The sequence below is a fragment of the Melanotaenia boesemani genome, chromosome 15, assembly GCF_017639745.1.
Source record: "Melanotaenia boesemani isolate fMelBoe1 chromosome 15, fMelBoe1.pri, whole genome shotgun sequence".
NCBI lineage: Eukaryota > Metazoa > Chordata > Actinopteri > Atheriniformes > Melanotaeniidae > Melanotaenia > Melanotaenia boesemani.
This window is the reverse complement of record NC_055696.1, coordinates 4,211,480-4,229,840: the sequence shown is the minus strand read 5'-3', so window position 1 is coordinate 4,229,840 and position 18,361 is coordinate 4,211,480. Positions and strand designations below refer to the sequence as shown.

General features: G+C 37.5%; 1 protein-coding gene across 1 annotated transcript; it reads right to left on the bottom strand.

Annotated features, from left to right (window-relative positions):
- Positions 1-4,127: 4,127 nt before the first annotated feature.
- tm7sf2 (transmembrane 7 superfamily member 2) lies at positions 4,128-18,297 on the bottom strand. Its single transcript, XM_042008178.1, has 11 exons — positions 18,223-18,297; positions 17,238-17,320; positions 16,248-16,444; positions 15,480-15,534; positions 14,932-15,126; positions 13,402-13,505; positions 12,019-12,138; positions 11,724-11,892; positions 11,561-11,641; positions 11,296-11,418; positions 4,128-4,638 (listed from the first exon to the last, which is right to left on the bottom strand). The coding sequence occupies exons 2-11, from the start codon at positions 17,308-17,310 to the stop codon at positions 4,478-4,480; spliced, it is 1,278 nt and encodes a 425-aa protein (XP_041864112.1). The 5' UTR covers positions 17,311-17,320; positions 18,223-18,297; the 3' UTR covers positions 4,128-4,477.
- Between the last annotated feature and the right edge of the window lie 64 nt (positions 18,298-18,361).

Below are 18,361 nucleotides of genomic sequence, written 5' to 3'. Positions count from 1 at the left end.
ATGCCATTATCAATATAATGGATGCGATTTACGTTTTAGTTACTGTAAGAAAAATACCACTAAAACGAATGCATTATTTACTTTTCCAAAGCTCTCTTCACTCTCTGTGGTTAATGGAAGCCCAGGTATGTTGAATCTTTCAAATGATCTGGAGAGCTTTTAAAAACAGCTGGGCTGACCAACATTGCTCTTAACTAACATCCATCACACTGGACTAAATGTTCATTTTTTTGGGAACCCTGCTGCAAATTTTTACTCATTTTATTTAATTTAGAAAATCTTCTGATAGAATAAATCGATAAAAATATAATCATTTTAGTCATTTAATAATTAGTTTAATTCCCAATTGTACACATATATGTTTATAAAATTCAAAAGTTCTTTAATAGTTTCATTTTAATTATGAAAATCCACAGAAATGAAGAACCACCTGTTAAGGAAGCTTCGTGGTAGCACCTTCGCATATAGAAACAGGAACACACACACCTTGTGTCAGTCATATCCAAATTATCGAGAGAGTATCTCAAATAGGTTACGTGGTTTGAATTTCAACCACTGAGGCAGCTTTCATAGGCTGTCAGTGTTTGTGAAGACATGCAGTAGACAGTACATGTGCCAAATTAAGATCACATGAGAGTAATCGCAGGACACTAAGACCTCAAAACTCTGCCAACAGTGTGAGTGTGTTGAGTCTGGACAATCACTATCAAAGCACAGGAACACGTGGAAAAGTGAGGAGAAATCAAGCTCGGTTGAATGTCATGATGTAGTTGCTCTAAATAAAGCATTTTAGAAAACTGAGTTAAAGTATATCTCTTTGTATCTGTCTTTTATACATTTCTCATCAATGTACGCTACAGTAAATTTGGTGGATTACTTTATATTTATTAGGTTACACTACGATGTGCAGCTATTCACATGCCGTATTCTAATAAAACAGTAACGCCACAATATTCGGCTCCATGTTTCTTATTTTGATGCTCTGCCAACACCACAGCTGTACTTGAAGGGAAAATTATAACTCTGGGGATGCTGAGGGGAATTCATGAGGACACTAAGTGGTGCATTAGACCGGGGGGGATGGAGGGTCAGAACTGCCACATCGAAAGCTGCCTAGGCTACTGCAACAGCTGCATTTAGAAGTGGTTTCAGAGACATTCACACAACCTCTCAAAAGGCACCAGAATATCCATGAAAATGTCCTTCTGGGGTGTAAAGTGCTTCCACTTGAGAGGCAGCAAAAAGAGGACAATTTCAGATTACAGAGCACCGGATGCCTGTGAGATTGTCTAATAAAATTAAGCTAACAGATCTTCACAGAAATGCATCACTAAAAAAAATTGTCATTGTTATTGTCAATTTCTTTTCTTTGTCAAAAGGGAAAAGAAAAGGAACATATGTGAGTTAAATGCAACTTAGGGGCTCATTTGTGGGTTTCTAAGGTTTGCCACTTGTCTAAATAATGATTCAGACAGAAAACAGAGAAACGACAAGGCTTCAAGCTGGCGTTTCCCCTCTGTTTGAAGAGGCCATTTCCCTCCCTGCTGTCACCATGGAAACTAAACTGTACTAGAAATTCCTGTTGACTCACTCTGAGTCTCTCACTCAAAGCAGAAAAATCCAAGAGAAGTTGGTGCACATGCCTTATTGTGCTGCTTTTCTGAACACTTTATTTTTATATACATATTACATCCACTAGATACATAATAGTTTCACGTAAGTGGTCATGGCGACCCGAATCTCATTATATGACACTTGCTTCCCCCCAGGCTACAACACATGCAACTGTTTCTCTGTCTCAGTCTACAGTTCACACCGTTTCCCTCCCGTCATCCTGGGCTCTTCCTTTTTCCAGCACCATAATAGTCACAACTCCTTTCCCCCCCTCGCTCCTACATCTGTGCTCTCACAGAAAGATGTTACCATGGAAACTGGGTACAACTGATGAGCCTGAAACGTCACCATTGGCATACACAATTGGCCTGTGCACGCAAAGATCCATGCACAAACACACACGTACAGAACCATATTGTGCTCACTCATTGTTATGCAAGACAATGATTTGTTGCATGTTACACTGTGAGTATGGACCAGCTTACAGAGGAAAGCCATAAGGACATCTCACATGTGGGGGGTTGTGCACTTTTCATGTAAACATGCAAAGTTTCTAGTTTTATTAGCAGAATATTGTAACGGTGACCGATTACATAGAGGATAACCTGAAGATGAGCATTGACAGCTGAGAGCATTTTAATTATCAGGTTGAATAAGTGCATCATGGCTACACTCCTCCAGTTAAATACAAGAAACAACAGAAGAATATTATTCAGAAATTAAATAGATAATTTTTGTAGAAGCATTATTTTATCATCTCAAAATCAAGTTGTTGCCATTGTTTTTGTCTCTTTTAATTTTTTTCTTATCTAAGAACGATGGACGAGCAGATGTGATGTCTGATCAGTGTCTTTTTGTATCGAAGAATGTGTCAAACTCATTCACACAGGATCGCCTGCTCAGACATAGACATGACTCACTCTGACTGTCAGCTGCCGTCACACTTATATTAATACATATTCCTTTAACTTTAAGGACACTTAAGAACAAATTAAGACAATTAAAAGGGTGTTCACAAATAATAGCAATAATAAAAAAAATCATAACATATAACATCATATAAAATAACTCAAAGTGATTAAAAACAAGCAAGTCTAAATAAGTTCAAAGATACAGTGCAGGTTTAATGCATATGTGCATGAGAAAAGAAATATTTTTAACCTGGATTAAAAAGCATAGTTAGAGTAAATTGTGTGGGATTTAATAGAAAACAATGTCAGACAGGTATTTTATTTAAAAAAGTATCAGCAATGGCTGTTTTATTCAGACAGATATGCTTGGATCTAATTTAGAGATTTAGTTTTAAAATTAAAATTAAATAATTTATTTTCTCTTTTAAAAAAAAACCAGAGGCTTTTTAATCTGCTGTCCACTTTTTCTTCTTCCTCACAGTCTAATTTTGGCCCTGGCAGGCTACAGTATTACTGATGATATAATGGTGGCTCAACACTAGGTCAAGGTAAATAAGTTGTTTTTGTTCAAACCAGAGAGCAATCTTCTTCTGAATATTTGCCAACAACAGCAGCAGCCTAAAAAGTAATACATGTATTAATAACTATAATCTATCATGAATAATAATATTAAATGAAAAAATTAAATTGGAAAAAATGTATGTGCTAAATCAATGTAAATCTAATCATTATGTAGACATTTGTGACTTACATAAGTCTGTTTCTAATTATCACTTTGCATATGATAAACAACAGAAAATAGCTTGTGTGGGTGAGGCCAGGGGCCAACTGTGCTGTAAATGGGCTTAAAAGGTGAAAAATGAAGGCGTGCATCCGCAGAGAGAGCTGTCGTCTGTGTGCGCACACCTAACTGCATGTGAGAGACACATAATTTGCAGAATGAATGCGAGGTGAATTATAATGGAAAAGGGGAAAATATATTTAGACAATGCTGCATTGCATGTGAACAGAGTAGGGCCTTGAATCTGTAGGAAAGAGAGAAAGAAAACAAAGGAACTCCAGCACTGGTGTTTTGTATGAGCCGAGCTGCAGGTCTGAATCAATGCATTAAGGAAGCTCTGCCACAAAGTGAGCAACTCTGGTACAAAACTTGATAATGGAAATGTTGCTTTAACCACTGACTGAGGCCTTTTAATAGCAGCAGCCTTTACTCACACGCTTACATACCATGTACTTTTTGTTCCTTCAGGGTAATTTGGAGTTAAGGCCAAAGCCTGACAGAAAAGCCTTCAGGCTCAGTGAACATCTGCTGTGTGTCAGACAGGGAATCCATTTAAACAAGATGATAAAAGGTTACAAAAGGTTATTAAAAAGTGACACAGCCATTAGTTGCTAGCTCCACAGCATATGAGGATGACAGTTAATGGCTTATAAAGTCTCTAATCTACTAGCTAAGGAGTATAGAAATGCTCGGAGAAGTTTAAATAACCAATTCCTGCAATCAGGATGCTTTTCATTTCTTGTCTTCTGTTTTGCATTTATTCATTGTAAATACATTTTACAGGAAAACATACACACACACACATACACACAAAGTAATAAAAATGCTATTACTGGCATTTTTATTAAAAAAGGCACTAATATTAACTGGTTTGCTCAGTATTTTCATCGAGACTTATAAAACAGACATGTAGCAATAACTGGCTTCCTCTACAACCTGTCCTGTGGGGTTTTAAAGTCAAAATATAAAGAATTAGACAAAAATAATCAGCCATTTATAAATCAAAGCTGATAAAACGCATAATGTCCTCCAGTAGATTTCATAGCAGTACTGGTATCGCTTGTGGTCTGTGTGATAAGAAGTAGAGGCTGATTTACAATTAAATGTAAATGTACACCAAGATGATATCGTGCATCAGTGTTGCTGCTGTTTCTTGTATCAACCGTCCTTTTCAGTATACGTATGGGAAGATCCTGTATGGGACACGACGACAGTAGGTGTCCCACGCCGGTCCATACTTGGTCCTACATTGTCTCTCATCACGGGCTTCTCGGTGAATCAACAAGACGGTGAAATATGTCACGTAGAAATAAGGCAGAAGATGTGAGAATCCTAAAGAATGAAGACGCAAAAAATATGTTAAAAATGGTTTAATTACCCAAAACCCAACATAAGAATGTCATATTAATAATTTACAGTTAGTTCTACAAAAGAAACTTACACCTTCTTTTATGAATGAAATCAGTGTATGATGTGACCTGCATGAAACAACCGCTGATCAAGTGCACAGCCAGCTCACTAGCTTTTTTTTTTTTTTCTTTCAGTGCAGCTCTCTTCTTTCTGGAACAAGCTATGGGATTTTTTTTTTAATCTTCTAAGTTCGTGGCTGTTACAGCATTAGTTTAGGCAGAAACTACATGATGCATCTCAGTAACTTAGAAACTCTAGCATCATTGGACAAAATACTTTTCTTCCTGGTTTGAAGCCGCCATAATCAAATAACAAAGTAAATGAGTTGGCTAATGAAGAAGTAAGTACATACTGGTGGACAATGGAGGTCAACTTCATCTCTGTTCTGGTCTGACTAAGAAGTGCGCCAACAACGTAGGCTTTGTGGGAAGGTTTTCCAAACACAAAAAAATAGCTAAAGCATTTTATTTATAGATGTCAGAGGGAATATAAACAAAGAATGTAAGCTCGTAACAACATTTAGTGTTATAATTGATTAATAAAGGTCTGAATGGAGAGCAATGTCAACAGAGACAAACATCTAAATGATCTGAAGAAGCAAAACTCAAAATAAAAAATATAAATTTAAGACTAAGACTGGGGAGAAATGATCAGCTTCTCTTCCTACAACAGGACCATGTTTAGACATCCTTGACAAGCTGCAGAGGCAGTTTTCATCTCAAGCTGCAGCTAGAAGATGACCTGTTGTGGTGTTTTGGACATGGCTGCACTGAATGAACGGGTCCTCTACCGGAGCTGCATCGATCCAGAACGACCCGGCGTGCATTCGTTATCGAGCTGTCAGTGTGTGAGACAATATATCAGGAGACATTCAGCGCTGTTTTGTTACTTTAGCGTTATATGATTTTTGTCTCCTTCAAATAGTTGATAAAAATATAAATACATTTTTAAAATTATTTCATTTTGTTATGTGTTAGCTAATAAGTAAATATTGTATAATATCTCAATAATCTTGGAAATAAAAGAGAGGTTAGAAACAGGTCTATAGTTGTTCATTATGGGGACATCTAGAGTCCTTTTCTTTAGGAGGCTTAATAGCAGCTATTTTTAGTGATTTGGGAAAAATGCCTGATGCCAGTGAGCTGGTAACTATCAGTAGAAGATCACTTTCTACTGAAGTAAAAACTGCTTTTAAAAAGTGGGATGGTATCATGTTCAGAGTGCATGTTGTTGATTTCAAATGGTAAACGATTTCTTGTAGGATTTTTAAATTGACTGTATTAAACTGTGACATAACATCAGAATTATTTCCAGGTTTTAGACACAGACTAATTTTCTTGTTTGACTGTGTGGAATTAATATTTTGCCAAATTATTTTAATTTTTGGCTTAAAAGGTTGGCAAATTGGAAAGGAGCTCTGGATTCATCTGTTTAAGAGGATTTGTAAGTTTTTTAATCATAGCAAACAGAGCGAGAATTGTTGACATTCCTGTTAATCATTTCAGATAAATGCAGCTCTCTGGCCTTGCACAGCTCATTGTTATAGTTATAGTGAATCTGAATTTTTTCCGCCATTTCTGTTTAGTTTTTCTGTATTCTCTTTTTAGGCTGGTAACCACAGTGGTGTTTCTCCATGGTGTTTTCTGTTTGCTCAAGTTGCTCTTGATTCTTATCGGTGCAACAGCATTCATGATCCAGGAGTCCATCAACTGACTCTGCACTGGTTGTTGGTAACATAGCTATGGCCTCCACAAACTTAGCACTTGTTCTTTCATTAATGTACCTCTTCCTAACCGAGGAGCAGGTTGGTTGGACATTCTGAGTGATCAGTAAATCAAACAAAATACAAAAATGGTCAGACAAGGCCGAGTCAGTGACCGCAACAGAAGAAATATCAACACCCTTTGAAATAACCAGGTCCAGAACGTGACCTCGAATGTGGGTCGGTTCTTTTACATGTTGCCACAAACCAAACATCCAATAAGGAAGAAAATTCCTTGACATTTCCATCCGTCATGTTATCTATGTGAATGTTAAAATCCCCAGTTAAGATGAAATGGTTAAAACCAGTAGAGATAGCCGACAATAATTCAGAAAATTCATCAATAAAATTTGTGATGCCCTGGGCGTCTGTAGATAATTAAAAATAGGATTTTAGAAACACCCCTTAAAAAACTAAGATGTTCAAAAGAAGTAAAATCACCAAATGAAATCTCTTGACACTGGAATGAATCTTTAAATAAGGCTGCTTCTCCCTTTTCTTTGACATTTATTCATAAAACTAAAACGAGGGGGTGATGTTTCATTAAGAACTGTAGCACTTGTGTCTTCGGTTCACCATGTTTCTGTCAGAAAGAGCAAATCTAAACTGTGAGAAATTCCCATGGACGATACATGCCTTTGAAAACCATGTGTTAGTAGACTTATAGAGTTTTTTAAATTATGTTTTTTGGAGGTTTCCTAACACTGCAGCATTTCATTTGTTTTAAGAATTAAGACTGTAAGCCTGCTTTTGGGTCCTCTTAACCATGAATCATGACACTTCTGGTACAGAAGTTCCTTCTTGTTGGCTTCTACTAGCTGTGAATAATATGCTGTACTGGCCCTGTGCACGACCCGTGAAACAATTTTTCCAGGCTAAATGGAACTATTAACGTTTGATGGAGAACCATTTTCTTTCCAATTTTCTCAGTGTTTGTTTTAGAGCATGCAACTGTGCATTGTACCAAGAAGAATGCAAATTATAAGCCAAAACTTCCTTCTTTATGTAATGCAGAGTAAAAAAAGCTGAATGTAGAGAGACTGCAGCACTTTCAACCAGAGAGCTTGTTTGAGAGGTGGTAAGATTTGGGGAAACATCTTCCATGGTATTCACATATGGAGTTATGGGAAGCATGTTCCTTGAATGTGAACAAAATATTGTCAAAAAAGGCGCCTGTGGTAATTTTGTTTCCACAAAGCTATTGATAACAATTAAAATTGTTATAAAGAAATCTAATAAAATCTAATAAGAGAAGGGTCTGAGGAAACATTACCAGCTGTTACATTAATTCAATGCCAGAGGGCAAGACAATATGAAGGGTAAGATTTTGGCAGTGCATGTGATTAGTCATCAACTGACATACATACATTATAAAAGAAATAAATACATACATAAATAAATAAATAAAAGAGGCTGCAACTTAAAAATCATGAATTAACATGATGCAAACATGTTTATATTGAGATTAAATATTATAATGATGCTGTTAGAATAAAGCAGATAATAAATCTAGACAAACTATAAATAGGAGTATTATTGACAGTGCAACACAACAATCAGATTAAGTTTTTTGGTTTACAGGTTGGGTGACAGAGAGTGAGGCTTTCAAAAGATATGTTACTGTTTTTAGCTTTCATATTTAATGAAATACTTGGATTTAATGGCTTTTTAAATGACTTATGCACAAGAGCAATGGAAACATAATAGCAGAAAAGAACTGAAAACAAAAGGAGAGAAAACTTAACATTGTCACGTCTATTCCATTATTTTATCATAATTTGCTCTAGTGGATTCATAAAGTTGTTTTTTATTTTCACTTCAAACAAATTTCTATGCCACAGTTTGATGTTGATGAGGAAAAACTAGCATCAAGTAGCTTCATTGATCCGCAAGCTGGACTTAATCAGACACCTCTAAGTAAAAAGAAAAGGTTTAGAACATGGAACAGTGTGTTGATCGTGTTATGAAAGCCTTTAAAAGATTAATCAAATAAAATTAAGAAGCTGTTGGATCCTAAAACTCCCAAAAAGTTAGCATGAAAAGTCACCGGTTTGACTTTGGGTGCAGGGGAAATGAGGGCAATCAGCAGCTCAAACCACAACATTCACAATCAAAAGAGATGAACACAAGCTTAAGTATGCAACACTGGCCTTCAGTGAGAATCATAATGACCTACATGAGAGGAATAAAGAGCACAAGGGGATTCATGAAACAGCCTCACGATCTTCTCTGCCCTGTTTCATCTGGAAAAAGATCTCTTCTACCCACCATCAGACTGTTTGGCCTTTTATCTTCACCCAGAAATAAAAGTAGCCTGTTGTGTTGTCAGGTTAGAAAAAAGTGGTTAGTACATGATCTTATGGTTAAAATTAAAGCCACTACATGTGAGGGATTCTATTTATCATCATCTTGGCTTATAGGACCAAGGATACAGTAAATGTAAAAGGTTTTATTGATTGCGTGTGACAGAGACCATCAGTCATCTTGTTTGGAACATGCATGTAAAGGCATCAGGCAAAGCAGAAGCTGAACGTCCTCTTCGCTGTTGTAGTTATTGCTGTATTAATGTTCTTGTGCTGACCCACAGGCTCTTACTTACGTATTACTGTCTTGCTGCCCATTTTCCTATGTCCCCCAATGTTTAATGACAGATTACGGTTGTAACTGGCCTCTAGTGTAAAACTTAATCCAGAGACATCAGCAACTGAAGAAAGTGGAGCATATTTGCTTGCCAAGAGGTACAAACCCACCTACCAAACGGACTGGTACTGAATGTGCAGTTTATTTATTTATTTATTTAAATCAATTATTATTATTATTTTCTTTTCTTAACCTGTCCAGCATCATGACAGCAGAATGATGGTCTGGCTGCCATGTTGTGCTGCATAAATTTATTCTGCCATGAGGAGCCTTTTGGTCATAGGGCTCCCCTTGAATCTTAAATGTTATTCATTCATTCATTCATTCATTCATTCTCTGTACAGCTTGGTTCATTAGGGTCACGGGTAAGCTGGAGCCTATCCCAGGATTAACAGGTGAGAGGCAGGGTACGCCCTGGACAGGTCACCAGTCCATCGCAGGGCCAACACATAGGGAACAAACAACCACTCTCACACACACACACACACACTCCTAGGGAGAATTTAGTGTCATCAGTTAACCTAACATGCATGTCTTTGGACGGTGGGAGGAAGCCAGAGTACCCAGAGAGAACCCACGCATACACAAGAACATGCAAACTCCACACAGAAAGGCCACTGCCCTCAAGGTTCGAACCTCTCTCCAGCCGAGATTCGAGCCAGTGAGGCTGCGGTTCTAACCACCACACCACCGTGCAGCCTTAAATGTTATTATTTATTGTTATTTTAAAATATTTTTTTGCTTATAACCACTGAACCGGGCCAGAGAAACGGCAGAAGGAAAAAGGTGGATAGAGGAGAATTAGGAAGAGAAAAGATTTAAAAAAAAAAGGGAGAACAAAACAAAAGGTAGAAAACAAAACAACAATAACTGCAATCAAAGCTAAACAGAAAAACTAAACAGCTGCTGCACCTGGAAAGAACCAGGAAACATCCTGAAGTCTTCTAAGAGAACACAACAGATGATCTATACTGTAGGGGCACCTGTGAGAAGAAAAACAGTAAAAACCGAACAGCAACGGACATGTTCATGTGGGTGTGTGTGTATGTAGGTGTGTGTTCTAAGTCTACATTAGGGGTGAGTTGTGTTGAGTGATTATGCAAATGCAACCACGTCTCCTCCAAGGATCAGAGGCAGACCAAGAGGGCCCCAGGCCCCGGTCACCCAGCAGCCACCACAGAGACCAGCCATGAGCCAGGGACAGAACCCACTCCACATCTTCAAACTGGTGCTAACCCAGTGTGTACCATGCTGGGATAGGAAGGAAAGAGATGGGGAAAGAAGAAAAAAGATGCAAGTTCTGCTAATTAACAAGCCGGTGTGCTGAAATTGATCCCCTGCAAATATCTGACCCAATTCTTTTGGTCCATTTTCTAAAGTAAATGAATTATAATGCTTCTAATTACATTCAGCAGAATCATTTCCTGTGTATTTCATGAAATACTTTTTTTGAAAATCAAAACCTGTCTTTCAGTCCTCAAACTCATTAGAAACGTGGTTTTTTAGCTTACAGTTGACAGATGTTTTGCATTTGTTTTTAAAGAGTAAAGTGGACTGAGGTATGATTTTAGAAGTTGATCCTACAGTTTCAGCAAAAAAACATGTCCTGAAGTTAGAATTTAAGGTATGTGCATACGAAAGGGACAGTGTCAAAGAAAGTGGAAATACCATATGCCATCCAAATGAATATGATGCTTGATGTGAACTTCAAAATCTCTATTATCTCTGAAAAAGAAACATGTGCACTGTACCAGCACAACTTCTGATTAAAAAACGCCATAGAGCCCAAACAATATGACTAAAGAAAAGTTGTGATAGTGGAGATAATAAAAATGGACAAAACAGCTGAACATGTGACCTTTACCATACTGTTCTCGTATTTACAGCAAGAATGTACTGAACAATCACCGAACATTGAGTGCAGTAGCAACAGTAAAAACCATGAGGAGTCACGTTTCTGAGGTCCTGCTGGAAGTCGGGGGGAATTTTCAGATGGGGAAAAAAAAAAGTTTAAATTTGCTCAAATGGTAAATATGGCTGGATATGATGTAATGTTGTCTGTGGGGCATTAATCTCTGATGACGCCATCCACATTACAACAGACTCTCTGTGACTGATCACTTGGTGAGGCTGAACTGGAAAAATAAGCCAGGCAGGGTATTTTTAAGGTGTCTTACCACACGGCAGGGACCATGCCAGTGCCATCAGGAGGTCGCCGAGGTAATTGGGATGACGAACGAGACCCCACCAGCCTGAGACCAGCAGCCTCTTCCCTGTTGATGTGGCAATGGTCTCTAGTCCTACAAGGAGTTGTGGAGAATGAAGATATTTTGGGGGAAAAAAAGTTTACAGATCAACGCCCCATTTCCTTCTCAGCTGAGTGACTTTATTATAAATGAAATTGAAAGTCTATGTGAATTTATTTGTGATGTTTTATCTTGCCTGTGACACTTGGATGAGTCGGGTCTCGTCTGAACTGGTTCTTTTGTGAGTTGGATTTTCTGAAAATGTAATATCCAGCACCTGATGGCATTCAGAAACATTAACATAATTAGCGTTTAACCATGAAATGTCTTTTTTTTTTACTAATATAAGAAATATTCACCATTCAGTGCTACTATAGCTGCAGCTTTGAGCCAACTTAGGGCCTGAGGGTGGACAACCAGGAAGGAAGCCTGCAGACTGTATGTGAAGGGGACCCACGCCAGGTCACCAAAGACCAGCATGAAACCAAAACCATCATGCACGATGTCCATTGTTGTCAGAACAGCCTCCTGTTAAAACACAGAGAGGTCCAAAAAAAGTAATCATAACTAACAGCGAAGAGCTGGAGAAGTTTCTACATTTATCACTGTGGAAATTAGAGCAGAAATCTGGTATGACACTGTTGCCTTGCTCACCTCATTCCATAGAGCGTCTGCCACGTACAGCAGCTGGAAACCGTTGACCAGGATCATGGCGAGTGACGGGGAACCTCGAAGCTCCACCTCTTTCATCAGCATTCCAAGGTTTATGACCACCTGAGCAGACATGAATAACGATGAACCTAAGTAGTTGTGCAGTATGTTTTACCTGCTCCTCCAAATCTAAAGTGATTCATGTTTTCTAAAAGCCGCCATCAGACAAAACATCAAAGACCTCCAAACCCAGCTACTCATTAAAGCTGCCACATTAGCTGTAACTAACCAATTATTTCTACTATTAAATAACTAATTTACCAACTGACTGATTCATCATTTTGTTCCATGAAATGTCAGTCACCAGTGACATTGCACAGCCAAATTCCCCTAAAGCCCACACTGACATTCAAATGTCTTTGTTTTATTTGGGCAACAGTTCAAACCTCATACCAGCAAATATTGCCATTTATTTTCCAGGGCCATCTTAATTCATTTGTCAGTGACACAATGAATATTTACATCCTAAATCAATTATCCTCAAATCTAAAGATCTTAAACATTTAGACTAAAATGTTTTTATTTTCTTTCCAGGTTGCAGTTATTTCAATTATTGTAGAAGGCTGAATGTTTGGAGTAAGTAGTTTTAACATTTACCAGGAAGTGAAAATATCCCACACATTGTCTGGAGCCAGTTGGTGCAAGCTTTTTCTGCGCTCTCCTACGCACAAAGCTTTAAAACATTCAAATGTTCAAAGCTTGAACTGTTTCTGCTGTAAATGAGAGGGGGGCTAGAAATTTTCTAGTACTATCTGAGCCATTACTGTCTCAGTGTTTTGGGGGTTTTGTTGCAGAGATTTGGGGACTTTTGCACTTATTTGGAGCCTTGTTGTTATTTCAGTAATCTCATTTGTAATTCTCAGTGGGAAATCTATATTTTGTCCTATTCTCGCCGATGACTCAGATGCAGATAATGATGTGCACCCGTGCCCTTTAATAAATCGATCATTTTGCTTGGTCATCAGGGAAGAAAAAGCTTCTGATTTGAGGTCTGTCAAATTCAGGCAGCATTATTGTAGAAGATCAGAGGAGAGCAACAGCGCCACCTGATGGTTTCTAAATGAAATCCCCATCAGTTTCTGTGCATTCAGCCTATATCAACACATTTCAATACATCTCAACAATATTCAAACGTTTAAACATGTTTAAAAGATTTAAATAGAGATATAAAAAGTTTATACAGTGACAGATTTCTTGATTTTGTTATGTTTTATTTTTAGCTTTGATGGTTAGAAAATTTGATAAATGTATGTTTTTCTGTTAGGTTAGGAAATTAAATAACTGTCTCTTAATATTTGAAAAGCACACTTCTGGGGTTCAACTCACCCAACCAATCAGACCTGGTCTAAGCTCACAGAAATATTTCAGGTCAAAATTCCCAATCCGGGGATTTAGCTCCCGTCCAATAAAGAAGTCATATACAGGATTTCCTACAAGAAAGAAAGAAAAGTGTATATTTAAAACAAAAAACAACTGGTATCTATTAGAAGTAAATGATTTGATAAGAGTGCCCTTTCATGCCGTCTGTAAGTTCACACTCAAAGAATCTTCTCTCTGTCACTTCGTTTATAGTACACAGAAAAGAAGGTTTCAGAATACACTCAAACAGCTATCAGCTGTCTTCTATCTAGTACACACCAACCCATTTCTTTATTATCTCGAGTGACGACAACAATCACATCTAAGTTCCTATCATATCATAAAAGTATTATTGTTGAGATCATATCTAAGCAGATGAAAAAGGAATAAAATCATCCTCAACAGCTAAATGATTTCTCTGTGACTTTTAAATGTCTTCAAGTAAAAGAAATGAAAACTGACCTAATAACAGCCATGATCTACAGTAAATCTGTTAGACTGTTTTATCAGTTCATCAGCACTTAGCATGACATTTTCAAGAGAAATTACAACTATTGAAAGCACACTAAAAACATAAACGTAATGTTGTTGGAAAAAACACACACATGGATTTGTAGTTAAAATATAAATATACAGCTACAATAAAAACAAACTGGAAACTCGAGTACTTGCATTCCGACACTACCAAGGCCTACCAGTGAGGGTAAACTGGAAAAAGAAGCCAAAAAATGTATTCCATCTGAACACTGCTAAGGGTTATGATGATGTTTCCATGGACAACACAGAAACCAAAAAATCAATCTCTATCAAAGGCTATCAGCATCCATTCTTTCATTACTGCAGCTCTCTGTAGCACCATGTAGCAACATATTTGTTTGTTTTTAACTCAAGATAATTTAGTGTCATACAATGAAATTGAAATAACTGTTAAATTATTTCTGCTATCTATTAAGAATTGTTGGGGCAGGAATTGTACATGTCAGCTCTCTGGTTAGCAGTCGAGGCTAAAAGTTCTTTACTAATTCAGTGCTTTCTAATTAGCACTAAACACAAAGTTTAGGGAAGAGACAGCTAGCAACAAAATGATGAATTGTTCAAGTTTATTTGTTTTTTGGTTTCTGGCTTTTTTTTAATCTACTGTGGCTGTAAAAAGTGTTCCTGTAGTCTAGTTCTTTTTTTCTTTTGTTTTAACAAAATGTGATGGAAGTTATTCTCCCAGAATATGAGTCATAATACTGGATGTTTTCTGCCTTCGGATGCAGCAGCACACAGCGTAGCTTGCACAGCAAGGTCAGATTGCTTCAAATAGAGCATTCACTCGATGCATGATGCCTGCAAGCTCCTGAAGAGCTTGGCTGTTAGATAATTACCCACAGGAATACCCAAATCCTCCAACCCTCACAATAAAAACAGGCTAGATGGTGCATTGCCAGTGGATGTTTATGAAAAGTGTTTGAATTTGGATTCTTTTTTTAATAATGAACTTTAGCTTCTCACCTGTGTTTCCCCCCGGAGCCAGACCATGAAGAGGAGCCCAAAAGGAGCGGATGTAGAGGTAGATGGAGAGCAGGAATGAAATTCCTATGGCAGACACTGCTAAAGGCAAGAGCAGCTCAAATAGATATCCAAGAGGAACGCCGAGCCCCAGTAACAACAGCAGCACCACAGCACTGATACACAGGCCATGATAACCTCAGGGAGGGAAACAAACAAAACTAAATGTTGTAGCTCAGGGGAGGGAATTACACAAACGGATGGAGGCTAGCACAAAAAGGTAACCTTTAAGTAAGCCTTAGATCGAATGGACAAAAAGTGAATAAAGAATTTGTCTCTGTTATTCTAAAAAAATGTGTAATACTTCAGCAAAGCTGTGAAATTTAAAAGTGTACAGTAGTGTGAAGTCTTTCATAAAATGACTGAGATGTAAATCTGTTTCAATCATAAAAAAATTAAACCATAATTAAGAAAAATGTGAAATGCATTACAAGTAATATTCACTGAATAGCAATAAAGCCTGTTGTAGCCAAACCCAAACAGAAAGGTACCATTTATGGGATACTTGAGGCGTGTTCCATCTCTCAGCACTAATCCTTCTGACACCTGTGGGCAGATACAGACAATCTCAGTCCGAACAGAAGCTAACGTAAATCACCCTTCCATATTTTATACCTGCTTATTTCAATGGGCTGCAACCTATCTCAGCAGCTATTAGGCAAAAGGCAGGGTACACCCTGGACATGTCGCTAGGTAATTACAGGGCTAACACAAACATACAAACAACCAACCATGATCATATTCACTCCTAGGAAGGATTTAGAAACACCAATACCTAACCTAACATGCACATTTTTGGACTGTGGGAGGAAGCTGAAGTACCCGGATAGAATCCACACATGCATGGGAAGAACATCCACACTCCCCACAGAAAGGCCCCACCTGAGGTTTGTTGTTTAGCAGCATGCAGTTCCTAATGTAAATCATGTCCTGCCTTAATAATAATGTAATGTAATGTTAATAAGGTAAGGTAATGTTCCATCACTTATGGCCACAGTGGGAACTGTTCATCAGAAGGTTTCATGGTCTGTGTTTGAGCAAAAAAGTCATTGTGTTTGTTATCAGAAGCAATTTACAAAGGCAATTCAACCAACCAATTCAATATGCTCATACTTCCTGAAAGTTGACAGACAAAGATATTTATGAGGAAAAACTCCAGCCAAAACACTAAAGCATGCCATGTCTGACTATACTGTAGATGTACAGTATTTATTTAAGAAGTAGCAGTTGATTGAGACCACAGCTGATGAACATGTTACCTTTCCTAATGGCATCAAGTAAAGGAAGGCATGCAGAGCAATCCATCCCAGCAGAAGACCAGGGGCCAGAGGGTCCCACAGCTGATCAGTGGAGGGCAGAGCTGGAGGCCACTGAAGCAAACTGGCCTCAGGAGATCGACTTGTGCAGATCAGGAAGAGCACAGTCAACGGAAGGAAGATGGGAATGCATATGGCTCCTGAGACATGAAAAGTAAAAGTAAGAAGGATGAGAGACTGGATGTGTGTTTCCACAACCTGACAAAAACTACTGAAGAAATAGAAAGAAGCAAAAGTATGTCATAGGAAAAAATTGAGCATGGCCTGGACAATGAAACTATATGAGTCTATAAGATTTTGTTATCTGTGAAGAATAAAAAATAAAATAAATAAAAAAATAAAACTGTACAGCAACTAAATACTTTAAGTAGCTGGGAGTATATTTATTTCAGTATGGACAGATGAGGTCTGTGAAGAATTAATATGTCAAAACCAAAAATTAATTTTGCTAAAAAAAGAAAAGAAGTATGAAAGGTAATTTACTGCAGCACTCAATTTAAAAAACACAGCAGGAAACTAAGCAGCACCAGCGTGCTCACACACAAACACAGAGGCTATGATGTCTAAATCTTCTCATTCCATTTATAAGCAGTCAAGTTATGAAGCATTTGATCTTTACAACATCTTATTATTTTTATTGTAGCAACTGTTTTATGAGCCATTAAAAAAGCTGCAAAGAATAACCTGATCTGCGCCATCTTCCCAGTGTCTGATGAAAAGCAACGTTAAAGGATAGTAGCCTATCACACTCTCCTATGTGTTTATGACATAAAATTAGCTTTTATTCATTAAAATGTTCAATGTTAGGCTTTACTTTTTATGCCAATTGAAAAGAAAAGCAGTATTTAGCAATTTAGAGAAGAAATAACAACAGAAGGCAGGAACAAGATGAGAGAAAATGTTTAGTTTTAGTATAATATCCAGTCAACTTACCCAGAGTCCCTCCAAACTCTCTCTCTGTATCATGTGACAACCCATGTTTCTGTGCTTTGCTGCTTGCTCTCATGTTTGCGCTCCTGAAAAATATTAAGAAGGACCTAAAAATACAACCACCTGAGAAACAAATCAATAGTAATTAATAATAACTCCACGCAGTGTGAATGACAACGGGAAGCTAATTTTCCTGACATGAAACTCCCATCATTGCTGTTGTCAACACATTGCAGTAAAGTGTATTAGTTAACATCTGGATGTTAAATATTAAGACACTGTGTGATTTTGTGAAGATAAATTCCTATTAACATTAATAATGAACTGATAACAAAGAACTTTAATGCCTTTAATGTATCCAATTATAAACCCAAACATTCATCTAACTTTAATGAGCAATAACAAACGAAGAGTTTATATAGAGCATGATTGAAATGTACATGAATTTACATGAAGTTATCCAATTAACTAGCCAATCATTTCAGCACCATTATAACCTGAGGAGGGAGAGTAAAAAATTTAAAGAAATATCTTACCTTAAAAAAAAAAAAAAACTTTATTCCATATATTTGTAATTCAGTCTGAACAGATGCTTCTTCCTATGCAGCCAGGCTTTCAGACTGAATGGAAAATCATCTAAATAGATCGGAAATTCTCAATGTAGCTGATCACACACCAAAAAAAGGAAAATTTCAAAGCGATGTGATGTTTAAAACCAACAAGTGATTATTGTGTTATCCTCTTCCTATTTATTAAACAATCTAAAGGTTGGTTATTTTCTCTAAGTGTGGCAATAGTGTCATTACTCTCTTAAATGAATGAGACAAAGTTCGGGTCAAAGTGCTGCAGTTCATGCAATCATTTGTGTTATGAAACCTGAAGCAAAGTTTAGTCCCTTACAGAGAAATTGTCTGAATTCAAATATTTCCACGCAGCATAGTGATAATAACGACATTAAAAAAAAAAAAAAAAAAGTGAACGTGCTTACCAGTGAAGTTGTTGGGAGGTTTGAGACTGCTGGATGTCACAGTATTTCCTGTGCGTCCATCCCGCACCCTGGAGACGGAAACGCCCCCGACACGTTTCTCTCAGCGTAAAACCGCCTCAGCCAATCAGATCTGTCCGCG

What these genes read in the sequence shown, in the direction of transcription:
- tm7sf2 (XM_042008178.1), bottom strand. Translation starts at nt 17,310, where the DNA reads ATGAGAGCAAGCAGCAAAGCACAGAAACATGGGTTGTCACATGATACA. An exon ending in ACTTGATGCCATTAGGAAAG is followed by an intron (nt 15,535 to 16,247) that starts GTAACATGTTCA and finishes ATCTGCCCACAG; the next exon opens with GTGTCAGAAGGATTAGTGCT. An exon ending in AGCTATAGTAGCACTGAATG is followed by an intron (nt 11,642 to 11,723) that starts GTGAATATTTCT and finishes GAATGCCATCAG; the next exon opens with GTGCTGGATATTACATTTTC.